The 26,596-nt window shown below is 40.0% G+C and overlaps 2 protein-coding genes across 3 annotated transcripts in view; one reads left to right on the forward strand and one right to left on the reverse strand.

The window, feature by feature from the left end:
- Positions 1–26,596, reverse strand: part of cabp4 (calcium binding protein 4) — a 30,852-nt gene that overhangs the window by 3,336 nt on the left and 920 nt on the right. The window contains exons 2-8 of the mRNA XM_074630036.1: positions 22,842–22,898; positions 22,269–22,370; positions 21,769–21,901; positions 11,695–11,725; positions 11,205–11,348; positions 2,113–2,222; positions 376–523 (exon numbers count right to left, since the gene is read on the reverse strand). Of these exons, the coding sequence (XP_074486137.1) occupies positions 376–523; positions 2,113–2,222; positions 11,205–11,348; positions 11,695–11,725; positions 21,769–21,901; positions 22,269–22,370; positions 22,842–22,897 (724 nt within the window). The 5' untranslated portion in view covers position 22,898. The remainder of the gene's footprint in view (positions 1–375; positions 524–2,112; positions 2,223–11,204; positions 11,349–11,694; positions 11,726–21,768; positions 21,902–22,268; positions 22,371–22,841; positions 22,899–26,596) is intronic.
- The window catches only part of doc2g (double C2-like domains, gamma), an 81,944-nt gene continuing 63,260 nt past the window's right edge, over positions 7,913–26,596 (forward strand). Inside the window, exon 1 of one of the 2 annotated variants that reach the window (XM_074630033.1) lies at positions 7,913–8,093. The gene's annotated coding sequence lies outside the window, so the exon portion shown is untranslated. Of the gene's footprint in view, positions 8,094–9,613; positions 9,809–26,596 lie in introns of those variants that run through there. The other variant, XM_074630034.1, reaches the window with a different exon arrangement.

The following is a 26,596-nucleotide window of genomic DNA, read 5'->3' on the forward strand; positions in this document are numbered from 1 at the left end:
TTAGTCTATACATTGTTTTTTAGGCAATTCCTACTCATTGTGCCTTTAAATTTACATCACACTAATTTTTAATACTATTTAGCTGTTTTGTTTCCTACTTAACACAAATATGTGGATTTTTTTTCTCAAAATCACAATTTTCTTTTTGTTTAGTTGAGTTAGTTGAATCTAGTTAGAAATTGATTGCTCTTTCCATGTACCCTCTGGCAACTGCATAAGTACTCCCTTACCCAACCAAGGGTACTTGTACCCTTGGTTGGGTATAACTACTGTACATCCCCCATCCCCCTCATTGCTCTTATGAATTGTTTTAATGTCCTCTCACACCTTGCCTGCAGTCTATCCCCTCCCCACCAACAGTCCCCAACCACTCACCATCAAAGTCAATGGTGCCGTCTTTGTTGAGGTCAATGTCGCCGAGGATCTCCTCCAGCTCGCCTTTCTTCAGCTTCTCCCCCAGGAGGGTCTTCATGCCCTCCTTCAGCTCATCAAGCGTGATCTTTCCATCGCCATCACAGTCAAACTTTGCGCCGTAAGTGGAGAGCAATGAGGTGGGTGACATGAACATGTAATGAGTGAGATCACAGATGAAGAGGATCAGAGATGACACAAGGAACAGAGAGGGGGAAGAACAACATTACACATGTTTGCGTGCTAACGAGGAGGGTTGACATTGATTACAGTATCATGTGATGAATAGGGGAGGAGAAAGACAGACACAGAGATTCAGAGATGATGTCATGCAAAAAAAGAGTTTCACATTCACAGTGTACAGTTACAACATGAGGTCCCTGGAAGTCTGAAAACAGCTTGAGTGTGCAGATGGGGCAATGATGCTGACTCATGAGGTGTTAATACTGAAGTGAGAAAGACTTTTAAGTGACTATGAGGGGCTGAGTTGAGATGAGTTGAAAAAATGTATTCTTGTTCGTCAGAGTCAACTGAAGTTGTGGAAGTTTCTGTTCAGAAGTAGTTGAGAGCTAATTCATTATCCCCCCACAACTGGATTAAAAAGTCAGAACATCTAGGTCTTTGGCAGCAACTAGTCAGGACCTTGACAATGACGCACTTATGATGAAGAAACTCCAGATACAAAGGTAGATGACTATGTAGCCTTGCATTCTCAAAATAGAGGACACATTTTAAAACCTTTTAGGCAGAGGAATGATGCTCTTGGCGTCTTGCCTACAGGCTTAATGATAAAAGCTTGATTTATTAAATCTGCAGTGGGCAAACATTTTTTGGCATCATTGGACAAAAGATCCATAATAAACTTTCAGTATATTGTAATTCAACTTCTGGACTTTTGGCCAATCACAGGTCATTTCAGAGAGAGAGCGTTTCTATTGAGCATTCCTATTGGCTGTGTAACAAAATGTGTAAGTATCATAAACGTGTGTTTGCCACAGAATTTATTTTCTGCAATAATCCAAAACCCAATGGAAAAATCCCATTGGCTTTTTGCCAAGGGAACCAGTGCGATGCTAACTTCCTGGTTGGCCTACAAAAATACGTCATCTCTGCAGTATTGTATTGACACAATTAGCTTTATAGATCCAAACAGTTTTGAGGTGTTCAACCATATATATATATACAGTATATATAGAGATATTTCCATATGGAAAGCGCTTTTTAATTACAAATATTTATTGATTTGCCATCACTTTAATGACATTAATACCTTCGCTGAGGCAGCTTATGTCCAATTTCCCCCCCTTGCTATTAATAGAAGCCCAAATGTAGTAAAACTAAATTCAGCACTTGTGTACCTGCCTCTGTATTGACGTCAAACAAAACAACTCAATAGACCTCCAGACCAATGAGACACAAATTAACAGGGGAGTCAAAGAAGTGTAGAATATAAAAGGTGGCACTTTGGATGGCTTCTTAAAAACATCATCAATATGAATATTTCCCTTTGCACTTAAACCCTTTTCCTCTGTAGCCAGCCAGCCCTCTTCCCTCAGACTTGTTTACAAGTAAGAGCCATACACTCTTGGTGCTCTCTAAGGAAAGGTCCTGTTGCACATTTCAAAGTACCGTCACGGCACCAGGCTCTGTCACTGGCTTGAAGTCAAACTTCTTTAGTGTTCCTAGCCGGGGACCTCTCACCTGTTTGAAGGCGCAGCGGAGCTCCTTCACCCCGACCATATGAGCCGTCTCAGCCAGCATCCTCGGCCCCATTAACTCGCAGAAATCATCAAAGTCCACATGACCACCCCCTGCAGAATGACAGAGGACACACACGTAGATGTAGACACACACACACACACACACACATGCACAGGTTGACTACCAAGTAATAACTTCTATGCCTCCCTGGAGTGTCTCTGCTAGACATATATATTCATGTATTATAGTTGTCAGAGGATATTGATGCATGCAGTAGGTCTTATCTGCATAGTAAGAGTGGTGGACGAAGTATTTAGGTCCTACACTTAAACCTGCATTAATTAATTAATTTATTTTTGCAAATTTGGGACTAAACAAGCAAAAATCTATCACCTTGTAAAGTCATTATGGTGAACATGTCAGCAAACAGTTGCTTATTTACACCTGAAGTAGACACAAGGCAACATTTGGAATCTTGTTAGACTCTACTTTTTTTGCTCTCTTTTTGGTCTCCACCAACTCTTGAGAGATATATCTGGCTCTTTAGCGACTAAATGTCCACCAGCTAGTCGCTAACTTTGTCTGTTTTCAATTTGGTGCGGGACAGGTCACTTACAGTGAGTTTTAAGAGCTTTTTCACTGAATAAAAGTTGCCTCCCGCATCTAAAAACAAAGTTTATGAGAGCTGTAAGAGTAAACCAAAGCAGTAAAGCTGAATGAGAGAAGTTTTTAGTAGCAACACAATTCAGCAATTCAGTTCAAAAAACGTGTTCAGTGCAAAATGTGCTGAAATATCACAAGTAAATATGCTGAATGTACACTTTCAGTATGTTATAAATTTCTGATGGCAGACTACTGTACTACTATTACATACTTCTAGATGTATTCACTTCACAAAAGGCCCAAACAAAAGGTTAGGTTACCATTACACTAGGTTTGGGAGGCTAGAGGGATGTGTGTTAATTTACAGTAGATTATAAACTGTCAATAGTTGTGTAACTATATAATACGGTTGTACTCTGTTGTTGAAAAATAGTTTACAGTTATTATTGCATGCCTAATAATGTTAGTTTTACTTTTATTCTGAGTAACATATCCATTTTTTAGGCACTCTCACCATATTCAGAACAAATAGCCTAATCTAAACAGACCAGATGGGCTGCAGCAGATGATATAATACTCATTACAACCATAAGAGACTTGAGGCTTTACTTGGACTTGCAATAAATGACTTTTGAGCATCTATGCCCCACACCAATCTGAGGTCGGCTTGGGGGTCTGCATCCAGGAATTTAAATGTGACAATCCAGTTTCATGTGCAACGCCTCAGGAAAGACTGAAAGTGCATGTCCTTACCCCAATATTTAAACAATTATACTGTCTTGCCCTTCTCTGTGACGGCCAGCTTTTCACCTCGACTTCCACTGTGGCCTTTTGGAAAAGCTGTAAACAATTTTGACTTCCTACGGACAACAAATCGTACACACTACTAGTTCATTTCAAGCAAACCTTTGCCTTAAGAAGGTACAATAGTGAAACCTCTGCACACTGTCAACACTACGTTTGTTAAAAAAGAGTTTCAGGGATCTTTCAGGTAGGTAAAGTTATAACATGTATATTTTAAACATGTAAAAACATGCATATTTTAAACATGTAAATCAGGGCCGGTTTAAGGCATAGGTCATATAAGCGATTGCCTAAGGTGCCACCTTCTGGGGGGTGCTGGTGGGTGCCTTTCCTCATTTTCTGCAATGAGGTAGCAAAGGAACAAATAAAGAAAGAAAAGAAAAATAAATATACTTTTCACTCCTGTAACTCTCATTGTAGTGAAACTAATAAAGCCAACAAGATCAGGGACCAATTGTTTATTTATATTACAATAAATACAGTTATTTATGAAATTTTTTTGTCCTTAAACCATTACAAAGTCTGATGTGTGTAGCGGTTTACGGGGCTAAAGCGACGCTGCCAGCAGTGGCAGGGTGGGGGCTCCAAATCCAAATTTGGCCATAGGGCAAATACACTGTCAATGAGGTAACTATAGCTGTCAATTAAATGTAGTGGAGTAAAAAGTACATTATCTCCCTCTAAAATATCCAGTATATAGTGGGCTACAATGGAAATATTCAAAGAACAAGTACTGTACTTTATAATGTATTTAAATGCAGTATAAAGGTCGTACCCTGCTCCTGGCCTTTCGTGACTTAATGCCAAGTTTCCTGTGAATGTCCTCATTGCATGGAGACGATAACAATGCATTCATCCATCTGCTCATTATGATTCCTTCAACCCAGTTAGAACCAGTTTTATTTTGTTGGATCCCCATGGTAATTATCAACACAGACTGATACAATGGGAAGGCTCATGTTATTAGTTTGACAAAAGACAGGCTTATTTGATAGCGTTAGACCAATAGACTCGGCCTGTTTTCATTATCTGAGCCTTCGCTGGAGGTGAAAGACTGCTTCAATAAAGCCATGCGGTCATTTCGCGGTTAAAAAATTTAATCAGAGTGTCGGGATTGTTGAGGATGAAAATCAAACTGTGCTTGCTGAAGGATCCTGAAATAAAAGACCATTAATTTCTATGATTTTTGAGTTAGCAAAGAGTATTCACACTTTGCCTCAAGGTGCGGTATATTTTTTGGCTGACTGGCTTTACCCAGCAGTCTGTGGGGGATTCCTGACACCTCCTTGAAGAATTGTGCCTTAACTGGGTCAGTTTATAATCATGAAGGGGAAAACTTCTCCCAGAAGTCTTGGAAGATTATTATTATTCTTTAATTGATAGTGCAACTCTAGTTATATATCAAAAAAAGAGGGAATTTCATGGTATTAATGGCTTTGTAGGGATTACGCTTCAGAGATTAAACTAGGGACGTCTAAAGCTCATTCTACCTTATGGGTCAAATTAAGGCATCAGTGAACACATGAATAATTCATATGACACAGTATGCAACATAGCAGAAAATATTAAATGTAGTCACTGCCACCAATGCCCTGATATTATGAATATTTCTCTTAAAGTGCCCCTTTAAGGTAGAGCTATAAAATGCTTTTCTACACAGTTTGAAGCTTTACATATTGTGCTTCTGCTTGTTCCACTTATCCATCAAAGTTCTAGTGTGTAAAGCAATTCAAATCCGGGTACCAAAGGAGTAAAGTGGCAATGAGAGATGATTTTATACACATTTCCCTGCAATTCAGCATGAGGTATAAGGCTCCGCATACGGTGCACATCAGATGGGGACGTTTATGGGACTTTAATGTGAGGTTAATGCAGCGGTGGCTCTCGCTTTCAAGATCCTTGTTGTAGTCATTCTAATCATCAAATCAGGAAGCGATGTACACTTGGGACACCCAGGTGAGGCTAATTAACTAGCTGGTAGGACAGAAGCCAGCTGCACTCTGCTCCCTGAGGATCAGAGCTGAGAAACACACCGCCGTACTGTAGCCAACGTGATGCAGAACATTACACTGTGGACCCAAAGTCCAATATTTAGCTCATCATCAGTGTTATTGTCCTCGGGGCTTGGTGCTACATTACGTTTTTAAATAGATCCTGAGTTTTGGCTATTTTTCAAAGCAGCATATAGAAGTCTCTAAGATAATGACAAAATGCCTAATATTAATTACACACACCTGGTGAACAGTGCGTAACATCTGGCGGCATCTAGCGGTGAGGTTGCAGATTGCGACCTCTCCCGTTTGCCAACGTGTAGAAGAACTACGGTTACCGACGTGAAAATGTGAATGGCCCTATCTAGAGCCTGTTGTTGTAAGAGTAGCGTAGGTCATTTGTCAGTGCGTACAGTGTGTGTGTGAGTGGTGAAGTAAGAGATAGAGAGAGCGGAGGCGAATGTATGTGAGCGAATAAGTGAGCGAGTGGAGCAGCAGACAGGGTTAGTTTAGCTTTGAGAATATCACGTGAATGTTCAGTGGAAGTTGTAGTTCGTGCAGGAATAAATGCTGCAGCTCTTCAAGACCAACAGAGGTTTCCCGTGTCTTGTTTACGGCGACTCAGTGGAGTGACGGGGTTTAACTCAAGAGCGAGCAACGTAAGTTAACACAGTGGTTTGTCCGTTCTGGGCTACTGTAGAAACAGGAGGACCCGTTCCCTCTGAAGATATAAACGGCTCATTCTAAGGTAACGAAAACACGACGATTCTGTGATTCGGTGTTTATACACTAAAGAAAACATACTTATTAATATCATATTCCTGTCAATAGATGCCCCTAAATGTTACACACTGGTCCTTTAAAGCGTTGGTTCAGCCGTTTACAAAAATAAAAAACAAATAAAATTGATTACTTATCTCTAAAGGTGTCTTGCCACGTTTATTTGTCTACATTTTGAGTTATCTGTGTCTGAGATGTTTGTCTCTTCACCAAAACAATGGTGGTGTTTACAGCATAAAAAATTACAAGACACCACATCAACAAGAACATCCCTTCACAAAAACAATGTTCCCATTACTCTGGATTATCCACAGTGCATCCTGTCAACAGTTAACATAAGGAGTGTTTACTCACTAGAAAATTGAACAAATAAGGCAACATAAAGATGGCTAGATGCAATTAGAGATAAGTAAGAAAGTATTTTATTATAAAATGAAGTCCAACTGAGATTAGTCATCCCTTTTTGAAGTAAAAAATATTACTGAGTTTTTTTCAGTGGTGGAAGAAGTATTCAGATCCTTTACTTAAGTAAAAGTACTAATACCACACTGTAAAAATACTCTGTTACAGGTAAAAGTCCTGCATTGAAAATGTTACTTTTATAAAAGTAGGCTATGTAAGTATAATCAAGAAAGTTTACTTAAAGTATTAAAAGTATAAAAATGTCCCCTGTGACTGTTATACTATTATATATTATATCATTAGATTATTATTACTCATGCATTAATGTAAAAGCTTTACTGTTGTAGTTGGTTGAGGTGGAGTTCATTTTTAACTATTAACTAATAATTGTTTTTTATTATGGATGAATCTGCTGATTATTTTCTTCATTAATTGATTGATTGTTGGGTTTGTAAAATTGTATTTATTTATTTAGTTAGTTAATCATTTAACCTTTATTTAACCAGGAGTAAAAACTCATTGAGATTAAAAATCTCTTTTCCAAGAGTGTTCTGGCCAAGATATGCAGCAGCACAGTTACACTGTTGCAGACATAAAACAAACATAACAATTTAAAACGAAGACAAAAAGCAAATTACAGAATCATACCGTATCAAAAAACGTTCATCAGCATTCAAAACATCTACAGCCAGATGTGCTTGCTTCCAAGTCTTTTTAAAAACATTCAGTGAGACCAGCTCTCTGAGATTCAGGTCATTTTTTGAGAAATGCTGCAAAAATCTTTCTTTATAAAGTGCCTAAAGCTGTCAAATAAATATAGTGGAGTAAAAGGTTCAGTATTTCCCTCTAAGATTTAGTAGACCCTAGTAGACCCCTAGAGAAGAAAATGGCATGAAATGAAAAGACTCAAGTACAGCAAGTACCTCAAATTTGTAATAAGTACAGTACTTGAGTAAATGTACTTAGTTACATTCCACCACTGTGTTTTTAGTGTGTCATTAATAGTTTTAATGTTTATAATAAAGTCATTTTCGATTCAATTTTGATGTAAATATTTGGGTAATTTGGCAGTAATTCCAGAGAAAGTTAAAACAGATTACTTGCTAATTATCACCTAATTAAAATGAAGTGTTACCTAGTTTTTTTTATTATTAAAGGAAGCAAGAAAGGTCAAATATCAGAAATGCTCCTTTTTTCTGTGAGCTGGAGGGGCTTGTGTCTGCGTTTGATTGACAGCTGGCAGGATGAGCTCTCAGCTCCTCAGCAGAGGAACCAGAGACAAACTAAACTAGGTTGAGCTGTAGTTTACTGTACAAGTCCTGGGCAGAGAGTGTTGAAGCAGTGGCATTGAAGAGTTAAGGACCACACCAGCATTTAAAAGGACCGAAATGACATTTACAGGTAAAACTAACAACATGCTGATTAATGAGCTGCAGCTGAGCAGCTAATGAGCAACCTATAGTAGCCTGCACTTTGTTTGATTGGTCACTCCTTCAACAAGATAGAACAAAACATGTGTTCATGTTTGTATGTTAGATAAGAAGGAGACTTTAGCAGGAAAGCTAATGTGGCTCTTGTGTTGTGTAGCAGGCTGCTGCTGTCTGGCTGTTTGTTTTTGTTTTTTTCCACACATAAAACATGTGATATACAGAGCAGAAATATGTGCTGTAGCAGACCAAAAAATGTAATTGAAATTTAATTTCAGTTGGACTTTTAGAGCAGACTGGAAAGCAGTGTTTCACTGTGCCATTTGTTTCACTGAGTCACTGATGTGTGTGTTTGGGTGAAGTCAGAGGTGTCTTTCACCTGTAAGCAGTGATGTCATGGTTTACTGACAGTTACAGGATAATGTAAATTATGCTGAAATGTGGTGTAACAGAAGCAGAAAGAATAGTCCTAGTGGATGGACTTAGTGAAAGTCAGTTGCACAACAATATCTAAAGTTTGCAAACATCAAATATTTAAGTTACTGGTCATATCAGGCCAAGTAAGGCTGTAGCAGGTCATAGCTGAATTGGTGCAAAAGGGTGCAATATACGGTATATGAATCCAACTTATCATTTGTAAGAAAATCAGCTATTTCCATATACTGTATAAAATATGGACTTGGTCTCCGTGACGTCACCTATAGGTTTCTAAAAAGCCATTGTGATGCTCAAAGTGGGTGGCTCATCTTGGCAGTGACGACGATAGAAGTGGACATAGTCACCGTGACGTCACCCATTGGTTTGTGGACTGTTGTTTTGAAGGCTTGAGTTTGGCATTTTGGCCGTCACCTTCTTGTTTTTTTGGCCGTCGCCTTGTTGTTTTTTTGCAACCAGAAGTGACACGAGAGAATGGAGCTAAGTACAACTGAACACTGAATAAGACATTTTTAGATAACAAAAATGTTACAATTCTTTCACACACACATACGGGCATTTGGGATCTTTTCCATTGTTGTCGGAGGTGCAAACAACTGGTTGCTATGGAGGCAGAGTTGTATATGTGCATTGTAGCAGTCGGCAGTGTGGGTAGAGTGTGACGTCACGATTTGTAAAATAATTATCTTTCATGAACTGAAAACACACTGTGAAAGGGTTAAAGTTGTGAGACGAAAACACGGACCGCACAACGCCGTGGTAGCCCCGCCCTAAAGCATAACCTGCTGTATGGCCTATTTGACTCTAAATGGGACCATCATTTACTAAATGAACATCATGCTGTATTGAAGAAGACTTGAAACTAGTGATTGAGACCATAAACTCATGTTTACAATGTTTACTGAGGTAATAAATCAAGTGAGAAGTAGGCTCATTTTCTCATAGACTTCTATACAATCAGACTTCTTTTTTGCAACCAGAGGAGTCGCCCCCTGCTGGCTGTTAGAAACGATGCAGGTTTAAGGCACTTCTGCTTTGGCTTCACTTTTCAGACCCAGAGGTGGCGACACAGCCTTACTCCGAGCTGATCCAAAATGGGTAAAGAGGTGGATCGTCGGTGGAGCTGAGGCGTCCCGGGTGATGCAACAGAAGAGACAGCTAGCAGCCTGCGATCTGGTACGGCACCCACCTGTCACTCAAAACGGCAACGCCCTCAATTATGCCCAACTTTAAGCCTTTATATCATTTAAACAGGTGAGTTATATAAAAAATTCACCCCCCATACAGTTGTTTTGAGTGGGGAAATTCACTATAGAGACCAAAACCGTTTTTTTGTTTACATGTTTATTTGTGCTGTAGAGTTGGCCATGTTAACATGGGGGTCTATGGGGATTGACTCGCTTTTGGAGCCAGCCTAAGGTGGCCATTTGAGGAACTGCAGTTTTTGGCACTTCCACATTGGCTTCATTTGTCAGCACCGGAGGTTGCCGCTTGGCTGCTCACATAAAAAAATAATTCGGATGCAGTGTAGGTGTACCACTGGCATAACTTGTATTGTACGTAAATGCAGCTAGGTTGCTGCACACGTGATGTCTAAATTAGGATATTACAAAACATCACACCTATAGTGTGCTCCACGTGTCTTAGTCCTGTGTGTCCATTGAAGGTTTATGTAAAATCTTGGCAAACGCTCGTAGTTCAGATTTTCAGGCCTGGCTCTGACACTGGGTAGGTGTTATAGGAGCTGGTTCTCCAGGCTCATGGCAAAAAATCAATGCAGGGATGATTCACCTTAAACTTTAAACACTCACCACCACACGCCAATCTATACTTGATCGTTCAGTAAAGACAGCAAAGACAAACACTCCCTCATTAAGAGCGAAGAGAGGCAAGTTAGACCTCAACTAAACACACGTTTCTCCATGCAGACTCCCACTCGTGCACCCCTGCACCTGTTGTGTGAGGGCCATTAATCAGTCTGCTAAAATGTCTCGAATGTCCCCAACAGCAAAGAAAAACATCAGTTCCTCACGGACTCGTAGGAAAGAACGTGCACGTATACGAGCACACGTGTTTGTGCAACAGACACATTACTCAGGCATCCACACCTACTCACCTCAGAAAGACCCATCAATCACGCACACATGCTTTAACCACTCAGGAAGAAATGAAAACCACACACACCAGATGGCGTTTTTTTTTACACGATTTTGAAATTTAATGCAAGAATCTGTTCTGAATTGTTGTAGTCATATCCGATCCGTATCCTTATAAATTGAAAAGAAAATACCACTTATTTGTGAGGGAAATGTCTTTATTCTTTGATTTTTGGGTTGCTGGAAAAGGTTTTATAAATAATTCCTGACAATGACTGATATATTTGACTTCAGGACATCTCTGACTACATACATGCTGAAAATCAAACATTTTAATGTATTAATTTAGATATTTCCAAAGTACAAGTCCCCAGAAATGTATGAGTCAACTTTTTTCCCATGGTCTAGTGTAAAAAAAAGTTCACAAAAATTTGCAATAAATCATAATATCGAATCGCAATACTTAAAAATCGCAATACATATCGTCACCCAAGTATCGTGTTAGTATCGTATCGGGAGATAGGTGTATCGTCCCAGCCCTAACAAATACTCACATTTCATCTTGATTTGCTGGATGATCTCGATGATCTCCATCTCTGTAGGCATGTAGCCCATGGTCCTCATGCACTCTGCGATGTCTTTGTAATGGATGAAGCCATCCGCGTCGTAGTCAAATTCCTTAAAGGCCACCTGGAGCTCTGACAGACAAACAAACACATTACAGCAATTGCAGCAAACCGTTAAGTAAGGTAAAATAGCTTTCCCAGGAGTGTGTGCACAGATAGTTACACTTTGTAAACAGAACAACTTATCTGTAACTAAGTTGTTGACTCCAGCAGACAGAACTACAGCCAGCTCTCAAGAGCATCAAGTTATGTTGTTTAAATTGATTTTGTAGCTCTGAGTCATTGGCAGACATCTCCGTCTGAGAAACCTTCAATCTCTTTCGTGCATCACGAAGAGGAGAAAGAATCAATGCGATTGATAAAGCTGTGCATTTATTTATCATGTGTTTGCATCATAATTACACCAACAACATCTTACCATCCAACTCCTCTGGCATCAGCTCTCTCTCCTGTGGAGCAGAGAAGAAAAAACAAAAAGACAGTGGAAATAATTACAAGACAGCATCGGAGGGCTGGGATTTAAAAATCAGGGTGGCTTTAAAACAGCATATTCTCCTGAGAAATATCCCAGTGATAATCTGTTTTTGACTACCAAATTAGAATAACATGCATATCATGTCAACACTGCCACATGCTGACTGTAAACTCTAATGGGATTTCACCCTGCGACATGTCGTTCTAATTTGCAAAATGACACAATGCTGCCGCACACTCCTACGTGCACGCACACACACACATCTGCAGCATCCTGAGGGACATGCAGCATAAACTCAAGTCGGTATGCATACAAATACACACCCACGCACAACCACGTGACAGTGAGTTGCACGAAGCTTGCGCTGTCCCAAAGAAACGGATACATGTAAACTGTGACACAGATACACACACTTGCCTACACAAACATATCATTTGCATAAAGCCTTGTGTGTGAAGCATTGAGTATTCTCTGCCTTGTTTTGACATTTGCTCAGGGTGATCTCTCCCTCGCTTTCTCCTCCTTTCACCCCTCTTTTCATGTGTTTGCAGGGAAGTTGAGGCAAAGCTGGGAGCAAAATCTTCACACAGTCATTAAGAGTAATGGATCGCAGTGAAATGTAGGGGTGTTTAGGGCTTTAAATAGCAATATATTCCAGTGGTTGCGGACAGACAATTCAGATATACGCATAATAATGATGACCAAAGTTACATACTATATAAATATGTATCCTCAGGCAAGAAATACACTTGAAAATTTAGTTTTAAAAGGTTTGTTGGCCATGAATGTGCTCATACATCAGTTTCTGGCAGGGTGGGTTACAACAAAGACAAACCCTGGTTCACAGCTAAAGGAAGAGGTGTAGTGGGGACAGGGACAGGAAAGCACAGGCGGTGATAAATGCTAATCGACTGTACTCTGAGAAACTCCAACAACAGCTCTCAGCTAATGACTCTGCTTCTGTCTGGAGGCGCCTCAGACAGACCACCAACTACAAGCCAAAAGCCTCGGTTATAAAGCTGCGGACCCCACGGATGCGTAGTACTTCTGTTTATATTGTCTGTTCTGTTACTACCACACATGTGCAAGAGGTCGAGATGCTACCACTTGTAGCGTAGTGGCCACGTGGTTACAACAAATTGCCGGTACGCGGATATCCGTACAGAGCCAACAATCAAATGCTGTGCAGTTTTTTTTTTTTTTGCATATCTATTAATTCTGTTTAAACATAGTATTTCTTAAAGATTAGGCTACACTAATCAGTGTTTCTCCGATATATACTCAGCAACTGCGAACCACGTGTTTCCCCGAATGGGGGGCTTAAGCCTCGGCTATACTCCCAAAAGGACGTGTGCAGGAATGTTCATAATTAACCAGTTGTCTGTTTGGTGCATACACTGCAGCGGTGATAAATTATGGATTCTTTTGTTTGTGCATCTGCTTATCGTTGCAGCTGGGCGGCTTGTTAGGCACTAAAAACAACAGCGCTGCATGCAACGCACTAATTTTGTCGGTTAATAATCGGTTAACAAGGGTTGGCTATCGATATGAATTTTTTTTCTAAATTAGCATCCCTTACAAAAACAGTTGCGGACACCAGGGACGCGTAGTAAGTTTGTCTATACTGTCCACTTGGAGGACGCATTCCACACATGCGCTGTAGATTGCTACGCTACCACTTGTAGCATAGTGGCCGCGCGATCATAACGAATTCCCAGAATGTGCGATAATGTTGTCGGTAGCGGTTACAAACAGGTTCGGTAGCGAATAGTATTATACTATTTGTAGAATTACATTCCTGTGGTGGCTACCTAGGATTGAGTGATCCAAACATTTCCAATAACTCCAGAGCATTGTTAAGTCTAAAAGTTAAAATTTATGGAAAAAAGTTTCCGAAATTCACAACATGTTTTTATCTAACGGAATTTTCTGCATCCATTCTTATTTGTTGCCATTTAGCCTTTAAAAAATAACATTTTCACTGCAGTCAGAAAACTGTTTGCGCTCCCATTAGCAACTTATATTCATTAAGGAAAGATGATTTAATAAAAAAAAGACTAACTCATTTAAACCGATGAATCACTTTATTCAAATTGAGTTAACTGGTGCAGCCCTATTTGGGAATAATATCTCTGCATGTATCTCTGCATATTCTTTTTATACTTCGTACTGTAGCTTTGGACATTCCCTGGACAATTTTGCACATTTTTGCACAAAACTACCACTTCTAAGAACGGCACAGCTCTTTGATCTTAACTCTGATACATTGTACATATTTTTATGGTATTCTTTTAATATTTTATTGTACTTTTCTTCTATTTTATATTTATGTTTCTTGATTTATTTATTTATGTTATGCACCAACACACCAAAGCAAATTCCTTGTATGTGAAAATCTACTTGGCAATAAACCGGATTTTAGCAAAAACACATCACATGCAGCATTCCTTGAAACAATGCTCAATAATTAGCACTTGTAAACATGTACTGACTTGAATTTGCATATGTAAAGCTTTGATATTGAAATATCATGGAATGAAATAATCATCCAATCATGCCTTTTTAAAAATCATGCTTGTGCCAGCAGCGTCTCGACTCAAGGGCTGGCTGACAATCTGCCGCTCCTCTACTGAAGTATCACCCCATCCACAGGGGAAGCAAGACACATGCAAACTCAAGTCATCTTCGTATAGAGCAACCGAGCTTGACATATGGGGATATCGCTTAGCACAAAGACTGCACAAGCCTGAGGATATCTATAAGTTCAAAGAAACAAGACTGACACACAAGCTCACGAAAGCTCTGATTATTGCGAGCACAAAATTTGCTGTGGGCTTTTTTTTATCTCACTTTCATGCAGTAAGGAAAAAATATTGAGGCTGAATAGAACTGAGAAAAAAGACACGCTAGCAGAGGTGAAAGTAACACATTATATATATTATATACACAGTACTGGCATTTCTATTATGTCCATTTTTACTTTTATTCCACTGTATTTCAGAAGGAAATGTTGCCCTTTTTACCTCATCGCATTTATCTGATTTCAATAGCAACTACATGAAAGGTTTTACATGAAAAACGTGAAAAATATGTGACATTGTGGAGGAGATGGACAACCTTGAATGTTAAAATAGTTTGAAAGCATCAGCTTTTAATATTTTACCTTTGATCCTCAAGTCTATTTAATGCTAATGCTCACCTTGCTTTTGCACGTTTTTGCTTTTAATCAAGTGACTATTTCTATTACTGTAGGCAACTTTTTATTAAAGAAAAGGATTTTTCAACCTTCAGTTCTTTTCAGAAAAAGTGAGAGATAAAAAGGCAAATTAGAGCTGCAAGTGTAACTGAAATGCAAAGAGAAGTGCAATATTTTCCTCCTAATACATGTTGGTACTCAGGGTGGCTAATACATAAATCATACAAGGTCATCCTGCGCAAGTGCACAATAGCTTGAGGAAAAGGAGAGGCCCCCCCATATAGTTTATTTGGAAGCTGCTCCGCATGGCAGCCGTTCAAATGATTATTCACTGTTCAATATTGCCAACAGAGTCGAAACACAAAGGCAGTGCCAAGATGCAGTTGCATCAGGAGTTACCTCACGACACGTGTACTCTGCCTCAAATACTAGAAAACAGTTTATATAAACTGCTTAATACGATTTTTGGTGCTGCGGCATAAGAAAAACACTCTATTGCCTTGCAGAGTCCAACAGCGCTGTTTACCCTGCACAGGATCCTCCAGCCTACAAGGGCATATTAAGATAGCAAGGTCAACACATTAATTGGATTTTTTTTTTTTCATCCAGAAAGGATTAGACAGCATGCTATGCAGACTCTCGATTCATCCGTCAGAACGAGCCCATTAACAGTTAATTTCATTCTGTCTGCCCTCGCATGGTCCATTGAGCAGCCTGCTGCTTTGTAAGTGTGACGCATGGACACATATAAGAGGTATGTGACAAACACATACGGTCCTCAGGTGGAAATTACACTTAAAATGCTGTTATATATGGTGCTCATTGATGGGCTGATTATGCGTCACATCCATCTGTCCTCCACTGTGGCTCTGACGTGTAAATGCATCAATTGTTTTTCTTTAGCTATTTGTCTCTCCAGGCCACTTCTGCAGTTGGATCTAATGAGGGCTGACAGTGAACCTTGCTAAGGGGGTTATTAATACTTGTGTTGAGGCAGGGATTAGGCCTGCTAAGGGATAGATGGTCTCCCTGCCTCAGTGTCAGGCCAGCGACCAAAACCCTGTGAACTGTGGATACGATGCAGACCTCGCTACCTGGCTACTACTAAATTCAAACCAGAGACAGTCATAGTAAAACAAGGCAGATATGTCGTGGCAGGTGAGGTAGTAACTCAGTAGAGGGATGTGGTAGCGGAGTCCACGGTAGCCCAAGGTCACTGTGAAACGGTTTTTCATTTCCCATAAATTGCTTTAAAACAATGAAACGATCCCGTTCGTTATTAAGAAATCTAGTTATGAAACGTGATTAAAACGTTCATCGGCACACAACTCCCCCTTGGTGTAGATTTCTATTATGTTATGTTATCTTTTACAGTAAATCCCTCTCCTGTGATAATGGCATTTATGGAAAAGCCTTTGGCTCTGCCTTGTAATGAGGTCTCAACAGGGTCCCAAACGGGTCCACAATTAAAAGGATCTTTTAATCCTCATCATACTACTACTAATATGTCTAAATAATAATAATAATATCCCTAATAGTTCTAGGAAGTACACTGTATAAGAACTAAAAAAAACAACTCATTAGCGACCAAAAAAAAAAAAAGGGGAATACAAGAGACTGAACAAAAGACTCTTGATCTGACTAATGAGCCTCCATTATCACTATTATACAGCAAAATTAATTATATTTTTATGGAGTTGGGCACAAATAAAGGAAAATGCCAGGAACATATTTTCAATATATATGTTTTTTAATGGAATAAGTACTTAAAATGTATGTTGGGACAGCTGAGGCCTTCTGACCTCAAATTCACACACATTACAGCCCGTTAGCATGAAAAGGTGTATGAATGCCCCGATAACACACAACGCAATTACCGCAATAAGAACGCTTTTCTTGCGTTTGGCGTGGAATTTTTTACGCCATGTAGTCTGTGCTGACTGAAATGTAAACGCTCCACGTAAATATGCTACGCTCAGAGCTGGTGATATAGAGAAAGAAGTGAGAAAGACCGCTTATGGCGGGCAAGAGGGGAGGTGGATGGGTCCAACAAACACACGACTTTCAACCAGGAGACCGGTGATCGAGACCGGTGTTTGTAAACCACGTTAGTGACGTTAGTGACGTTTGTGACGTGTTTCCGTACTTATGTTCTGTTGTTTCCGTATGTATTACGTACTTATTTTAATCCCAACCATGACGTTTTCTCTAAACCTAACTAAGTGGTTTTGTTGCCTCAATCTAACTTTGGTCGTTAACATAGTTTTGTTGCGTGGCGTACAAATGACACGCGAAAAGCCTAAACTGTGTGCAGAATGTCCTTGTAATGTTGTGCTATTTATACGCCTTCCCGTGAGACCGGGTTGCACATTATGATGTTTGATGAAAAGCAAAATGATCTGCACATATATTATGTATAAACACACACTGTATATTATACTAACAGTCCTCGTCAAATCTACAAACTACACTACAAATCTACATTGTTGCGACGGGAACATTTACTTTGCTTTGCGTAATGTATTTTCCTGGGCTTATGGGCTATAATGGACAAACCCATCTCTTAGAAATTACATCCATATACAGCTAATTTACAAGAGCAAATATGTTTTGAAGGAAATGTATTGCTGGCCGGATTTATGCCGTCAATTATGTTTTGTCCCCACAACGTAATTGGGAAATCAATTTAGATCTATATAAACATAATTTCTAGGAGACAGGGTTGTAATGGAGCATAGCGTTAGAGAAAGCAGAGCACTGAAGTCCTTCCTTCATGCATCCCAACCACTTGCTGATTAATAACGTCCAATGAATCATATTGATGTAGGAGTACAGCGTGATAGTTATAACCTGACCATGTCTCACCGTTACTCTGCCGATACCTTCATGCCAAGTTGTCAACATTGTTTGCTTCTGCAACTCCCTCCACCAACCAAACCTCCTCCTTATATTTTAGGACTTGTTTATTTAACTAAGATTTAATGTTCATTTATGTTTATTATAGGGCTGTAGGCAACCAAAGAAAGTCAGACTGAAATTTTAACTCCTCTTCACTCAGTTGATGGGGGAAAAACAATCTGCACGTTCTCTCTAGATTAACTAAATTGGCCACAGAGGGCCCTCTACCTGGTAACCTAAATGAATTATAAATAAACATAAAAGCTATTTGCATCATATAAAAATAATTTGAACCCACTTATTTTATATTTAAATTAGAGCTGTGCAAGTAATCAAATTTGAATTATGATTTTGGCTTACCAACGATAAAGAAACAAGATAATCGACTTAAAATGATTATCTATTGTGCAGCGTTCTATTTCCCAATAACGGTCTCGTTTTGTCTTGGGTTATAAATCCACCCCTTTCCTTTACAGTGGTGCTCTTTCGCCACGTTTGGCGGGTCAGGGACGTATTTCAACCGTAGTGGTGTGCCGCAATGGGCTCTTAAAGGCCCGGGGTGAAGGTGTTGCTTCACAGCACCCTTCGCCCAGACCTCGCCGCTTAGTGCTCGCTGTGACCTCTCTCCCTGTGGGGAGGGACTGGAGGGACGGGGCTCCCGGCGTGACCGTCAATCAGGGCTGACTGATCTCATTGAGGCGATGTCGGCAAACCCATCCGACCCTTCTTGATAGATCCTCTTAATTTTGCTCTCAAAGTGCAACAGATTGATGCTTTTAACTTCAAAATGTAGGCTACAAAATGTTCTTTCTACATGCAAGATGTTTCCAAAGTCAATGAGTAATCGTGATCTCAATATTGACCAGCCGTCAATTTAAATGATAACAACAGCCCTGCCCATATTCATGTCTTTTCCGAAAAATAGAACTAGCCGTCGAAGCTGTTGCATGGGGGATGCGCCTTTAGTTGTATTTCAAACAAAACAATTAGGCTATTTATCAGACCAAACATATTGAAATATGCCAATTCTGATATGTTCACACTCAAAGCCTATCAAGTAGTGATGCGCGGGTCAGGGATTTTTAATACCCGCACTCAGCCGACCCCGTTATGAGAGCCAATCCGCACCACCCAACTCATCAAAAATATGCATTATTCAACCACACAAACCCGATCTGCAAACTGCCAACTTTATGCATTATAGTAGCACAATTGTCAGGACTGAGGACTGGGACAAGGACAGAGACGACCAGAGACTTTGGTCAGACAAGAGCATATGAACTAACCAATCAATCAACCGACCAGAGGGTGTCAGCTTTAGTTTATTAATGTACCATACGTTTGTAAGTATAGAAGAGAAAGATGGAATAAGTCCTTGTGATTAATGTCCATTTCCCACCAATTATTTTAATGGGTTTTTCATTGCCGTTCTGGGTTCTGTCCTTGACAGAACAGAGTATTTAATTCAGTCTCATTAACATCCTGGATCTGATCCACAAGATACAACCATGCAGCCAAAGTCTTCCTCTGTCTCCCACTACCTCATACACTTATAAATACTAGTCACTAGTTTGTGTGACCTCTTGATTCCAGGGCTGAACATACAGTATCCAAAAACAAATCTTTATATTCTATATTACAGTTAAACATGTATAAATGGCGGCGGCGCTCTCTATATAAATCCACTAATGTTTTGAACAGAAATGGGGAAGATGCCATCGAGCTGGATCATTTCACTGGATCATTTCACTGGATCATTTCCAGTTGTAATTTTCCCAAATATTCAGTGATGCCCTGCAGCAATCTGGGATCAGAGTATCAGGCATGAACAGAGCCAATGCTTCACATGAACCAGCCAGGACACCAGCCCAGTGTCCAGACAGTAAATCATCCGTGACGTGGAATTACTGGAGTGACTTCTTGGAAAGGATGTTTTTATTTTCCGAGGATGAAGTCAACACCCCTCGGAACTGATCAGGTGGTTTCATGTTTGATTAAATAGAGGTAGGTCATGATATTGACTTTCCACAATCATTTGACCTATTCTATATCAACAATAACTGGTTTGTAAACAGGGCTTTCATTTTGAGATAGTTGATAGTAATAGATGGTTCACACTGCAAACAGCTACAACCAGCGTTTGTATTTTCAATCGATAGTTACCGCTTAGAATCAGCTGAACAAATGGATCCATTTTCCAACTCCATTCTGTGTAACTTTAAAGCTAATGTGTTATTTCTCTCAGCTGAGCTCAGTCTATAAACATCCACTCTATCAACCTTTCTTTGCCTGTCTCTTCCAACTATCTCTCTAACACCCTCATGGAGGATCAAATGTTCTTTTCACAATAACATAGTATATTGTAGGTTATTTTTTATTTAATTTCAGCAGTTTTTATTATGCCTCCGCGCTGACAACAGGCATGGCCGGATGGCATTATGTTTTCGGGTTGTCCGTCCATCCGTCCGCCTGTCCATCCGTCAATCCTTCCGCCCATCCGTCCGGTTTAGAACTTTTAGATTAGATTTTGGTGGTCGAAGGTCAAGGTCACTGACCTCAAAAAACACGTTTATATGCCTCCATGCCAGCGACAGTCGTGGCTGTAGGCATTATGTTTTTGGGTTGTCTGTCCGTCCAGTCCATTCTTGGGAATGCAATATCTCAGGAACGCCTGGAGGAAATTACTTCAAATTTGGCACAAAATTCCACTTGGACTCAAGGATGAACTGATTAGATTTTGGTTGTCAAAGGTCACTTTGATCTCACGTCCGTCCCTTTCTTGTGAATACAATATTTCAGGAACGCTTTGAGGAAATTACTTCAAATTTGGCACAAAAGTCCACTTCAACTCAAGGATGAACTGATTAGATTTTGGTTGTCAAAGGACACTGTGACCTCGCAAAACACGTTTTTGGCTATAACTCAAGAATTCATATTCTAATTATGACAATTTCACACAAATGTCTAACAGAATAAAATGATGAAGTGATGACATTTTGGACAGACATGGATGTAAACTACAACTTCACTGGTTGGTGCGGGGACACAACCACAAGGTGGTAATTCTAGTTTGGGCAGTTTCTGTTGGACAGTCAATCACATAACTGGCTCTGCCCTGTTTGTTTTGATTGACAGAGATGTTGTTATGAAAAGTAGTACTATGAAATCAAATAGTAGGCTAAATGGGAAAACTGGCATTGTGAAATGAAAAAAACTGCGGCAATGAAATAAAAAATATTGGAATATTTCACAATTTCATGGTAATATTCTATATTTTAGTATATTTTATTGTAGTAGAGGACAGTCTCTCAGGAACAGGCAGATGTGTCAGGAAACAGTTTACATGATGTTGACATGTATTAATCTCATGCTGCAATCCATTGCACGTCGGAAGTCGATAATCCAGACTCGGTATTCCTGACGTCCAATCTAAATGCGTCCCAGTGCATCTGTTTGGGGGAACATGGACGCCCGCAGCAACTGGTCTTTGTATGGCAAGTTTCTGAGCCTCAAAAGCATCTACAGAGGACCTAAATCTAAATCAGTTTTATAAAGCACAAATCATGGAAATGGAAATGGAAATGGAAATGGCCATGTTGCTGTGATGTCAGTTGTGTTTATGTCGGTGAAATCGGGCTGGATAAATCTTGCCAGAGTTTCCGACTTGACTGTTCCATTGTACTTTTCCCCCCGAGTACATTGGATTACAGCAATCAAGCAGTAGTAATCAGCTGGCACACATGCTATTTCTTAGATCCTGTTTCCTGACACATGTACCTGCTCCTGTGGTGCTTTTGATAAAAACCGGAAGCTTGGAACTGCAACTCTGTCCTTTTTTGGAGTAACCTGACTAGCAACCAACAAGTGCGTCAAGGCTATGACAACAGGAGGTATGGGACTATGAGTGGAAATGTTGAACTGACCTGTCCAAAGAGTTTGTTGAGGAAGGAAATGTAGGCAGCGGCCACCGCTGAGCTGTTGCTGAGGCTCCTCTTACTGTTCCGACCTGCGTCCTCCTCCACAGAGCCCTTCTCCTTGGCCGACGGTGACTTTGAGCTGTGAAGTGTGCATTTGTGAGCCGAAGTGTTGAGAGCTATCATCATCAAAGCCAGGCATATAATTTCCCCTCCTGATTTACTTTAACAAATACATTTAAGTGCCTTTTTGTGTGATTTTATTCCATATAGCCTCCCTTGAAGTAATTGCTCAGCTTGAGCGAAACAATTGAAAAACGTAAGCAGTCCAATTACCTGACATTAGCAGCTACATCAGTCACTCAAAAAGGAAGGGAGGAAGTGTTTCTCAGTAGGACAAGTTTGACATTCTGAAGGCTTGTTTTGCAGCTGACGTAACCATAAAATCTACACCACCCACTCCTTCTAGTGCTAATCAATGTTGATTAGAAACAGAGAATGATAATAACCAGAATTTCTTGGAGAGGCTGAGCTGAAGAGCCTTTTTTCTGAATCTCGTCGAAACGGGCGATCTGCCAGCGGCTGCAGGCCTCCCCCCTCGTGGAGACGCGCTATAGGAGAGAAAGAAGCCGTAATCAATTAAAAGTGTCTCTTAATTAATATGAATACTTTTAAAAGGATTTCTTATCACCAGCAGTAAAAATCAATCGTGAACTCTGTGGCTTGTCTTATGGATGGACCCTCCTGGAGAGGAAGTTAAGATGGATTCAGGCTGCTGATAGACAGCAGCAGCAATGGGAGACAATTGTTTGAATTTCTGGAAGTTTCACGGACTGTATTACCCAGAAACTCCTTTCCAAAGCAGGCTAGACCATCAGTACGAGAACTGAATGTGGGGATAAGTCTCCTGTTTATGTTGGAGCCCCAAATTGTGATTTAGACTGATGTATTGTTCAAGTACAGGATTAAAGCTCACAACCTCACCTCTTGACGTAGCTTTTAATTAGATTGTTACTTTGACTTTATAAATGTATTCATTCCCTATTAATTTCCTCCAACACGTTCAGCTAGATCTCACTGACCTGGCAGCAAAGGACGGTCGACTTTCTGGTCCTCCCTTTGCACTTTTCAAAGACATCCTGGATGGGAAAAAAAGATTAGTGTGGAAAGGGATGTGAGTGTGGTGAAACAACTAGAAATCTCCCAATGAATCAATGATAAGATTCCAAAAGGCTATATATGCATTTTTGATGGAAAAAACACCCCCTTGATGTTCAACATTATTAAAGCTGCATTAATAACCTCATAAAGTTATTATACAGTAGCAAATATGTTAGCATACGTTTTCCTATTTACACATCCATCAGACAACATCGTTAACATTCATTTGCAGTTGTGTTTCTGGCAACCTGATGAATTATTGCTAATATTTATCAATTCTCGAGTGGAAAAAAATGGTTAAATTTACTGTAGCACCAAATCTGTGTAACAAATCATATCAACCCAAAAATTTGCCGCAACAACTTATGAGACATAATAGAGCATGGGAATGGACATCATATATATATTGCCATTATAATGTTCTAAATCCTTATACACTTTTACAATTAATTTTAAATATTGAATACATTTAATTAATTCATGTTTATTTTTTATTCATGACTAGAACAACTGAGCAGCATCTCAAATTAATCTTCCGGTTCCCAGCTTTCAGATGATATACATCACTTCTATGTGACATTTACTGCTGACCTGCTAACTCCCCCTAAAACAGACTAAAACTGGTCTATTGTGGGAGAGGGTTAAACTACGATGGAGGAATGAGGGATGAATCACTTAAATTCAGAGATTAATTTGGACAAGAGGACACACACCCAAGCAATAAAATTAAAACCATACACAAAGTGTAAGAGTGGGGGAAGCTCAAGACGATTGGCTCAAAGGTGCGCAGAGGGATAATGGAATGGAAAAATGGAAAGACGGGCGTATGAGATGGAAGAAGATGAAGAAAAGGGAATGAATAACAATCATGCGTAGGAGGCGGAGAGGAAGAGGAGGAGAGACTTATGGCCGTCTGTTTGAGAGGCAGATTAATGTTCTGTCTTGGATCTCTGGGGTTCTGGCTATCAACTCCTGATGATGAACGGCCGTACTCGGCATCGATGTGCTATAAACATAACGCCTCACTCCGCCATCTTGCATGCCGCCAAGACAGATACCCAAGATCTGCTCCAGAGGCTGCTACTTACCACGAGGGCCGTAATGAAAAGAGACACGAAGAACAGCCAGTCCTCTAAATTACGCTCCACCGCTTAATGCGGCTCCGTCAAAACGAGCCGCATTGCCAACTCCCACTGGGTCGGACAAAACGTGCCATGACTGAGTAGTGATTGCCTGTCTGTAACGCTTTCACGCAATCAGTGTGCATGTGATACGCGCTGATTGCAACACGCTTAGAGCATGTTAAACTGTACGGGTGGAGAAAGGAGGAATTTTCATGTCACACATGATTACGGTCGTGGATTTCTTTGAGAAGTGGACAGTATTTATAGTATTTTATGTACTATGTAACTTTATATTCATAGTATAGCAATGGTTTATTTATGTAAATATATACATGCAGCAGATGATACAGCTTTGCATTCAAGATAAGTTCATAATGTTTATGAAATCTTGCCCACGTATTTGCAAGTACACAAACAAACCCTCTCTCTCACACACACACACATCTGTCTCTGTCTATTCACACTGCACATGTGGGTAAAGCGAGATATCTGGACTTTCTATAGCGGTGGTCTCACTATATTTGCCTGAAGAATTTTCTCTCATCTTCAGTGAGCACAACTCCCATCAGGGTAAACAAACACTCCCTCACACACACAGACTGTACACATGCGCGTTTCACTACACAAGCCATTGAGCAGCACCGCATGTGTGTCTGCAGCTCTCCTCCCTAAGTGGCCAATTGCTGTCAATCACCGAGCCGACACAAGCAATTTTAGATCCTAATCACGCTAATTGAAGTAATGAAATGGAGGGCCAGGTGGACCGGGCTAAAACAAACACAACTAACGCAGCTGATGATGGAGAGCCGGGCTGCCCTCGAGAGCTGCGACGTTCTTGGTGGAGTTGAATGGGCCCGGCTGGAGCGTTAAGGGGTTAAACACTAAATGGATATTCTAAATATATTTCACAAGAGCCACTAGAGTGAAGGGCGCCGAGATGCATTGTATGTCATGCAAACAAGAGCCACATACAATACACACACAGAGGCACAAAACAGGCAGAAATAGAAAGCACTCAGAGAGGTCATTACTCCACCGAGACGGCACGGTATTTTTAATCTGTTATTTTGATAAGAGAAAATATTATTCTGGACGTGACAGAAAATGCACACAGCGATACACATCAGGCTGATTGGATGATAGTGGTAATGATTTTTGGAGGATACCTAAATCTTGTTTGGGAATATTAGGGCTTTGTGCAAGGATGAATTGTGCAAAATGTCAAGTGAGTCACACTCATTATCTGTTATGGACGATCATATTGATCACGTTCCTGTAGCGTCACATTGAGTATGAATATTATCTGATTTTGCTGCATCGCTCAGAGAGAATTTTAAGTCCTTCAAACTAACAGACAAAATGCTTTTTTTGCTTTCAAAAGACACATGGACGTTTTCTTTATATTTAAGGTGTGGTTAGGTTATGGCACAAAAACGGAGAAAGAGCCATAATTCACAGCCACTAGAGGTCCACGTCAGGAAAACAGAAACATATAGGTCTTGTTACATGTAAAGGCTCAGACACACTAAACAGACATCAGAGAACTAGTCGACAAAGGCTAACCATTACGTCTCCTCACATCACCTGTGTCTTGGCCAAAAAGTTGCACTCGAACACACCGCAAAGACTAGGCTGACAGACGCTCACCAACGGACCGAAATTGGCCAACGGCCGACCGTAAGCTTGGCGCGTCAGGGCCTTTAGACATTTTAAAGAAACTACAAATGCTGTTGTTTTTCTCGTGAGGACAGTGTCTAAGATTTGGCAACCAGTTATTGGAAAAAATATGTGGTATATCAAAAACAAATTAATAACAATAATATGAAACAATGGTTTTTGGTCAGATCCAAAGACGTGCCAAATCTGGTGTAGCCTGGAGGACGTTTGTAGAAGGAGAGGTCAAAAAGGTGTTTCTCAAAAAAATGCAGATGGTGGACAATCTGTGCAGGCTTAAATGGGTCTGACTTGATCGATTTGTCTCGTCAACGTCTGAGAGATCAGGAGTTAATAGGAAAGTGTATTAGGGCTGGGCGATAATAATATGATAATTTATCGTCTATCAATGGAATCGTTCAGATTAAATTATATATCGAGATATCGTGATATGCAATTATGTCGTCTAAATTGATAATAACTACATACGAACTCAAATTTCTCAGAAAATCTGATGTGAAATAATTTGTTTAAAACTGCGATTATAACCAGGGAGAAAGTACATTTCCCTCAAAATGTATTCTGGCTATACAGTTTAGTTATATGGGAACGTCATTTAGTGGGAGACAGGGTTGCCCCTCTGGAATCACAAAACACTTTATACAACAGCGCTACTCCCCAACACCTGTAAATAGACTTTGATGTGTAAAATTGGTTTATTTATGTTTTTCCCATATATCTGTTGACAGAATATTGTCAAAATGGAATCACTTGTTCTTTGGAACACAACATAAATTTACACAAAATTGTTTTCGAGACAGGACGACACAAAAATGAACCTCCCTGGTAGACGTGAAAAAAAAAATACAAAATACAAAGTCACAGATAGAAAAAAATGG

Source organism: Sebastes fasciatus, chromosome 3 (assembly GCF_043250625.1).
Source record: "Sebastes fasciatus isolate fSebFas1 chromosome 3, fSebFas1.pri, whole genome shotgun sequence".
Lineage (NCBI taxonomy): Eukaryota > Metazoa > Chordata > Actinopteri > Perciformes > Sebastidae > Sebastes > Sebastes fasciatus.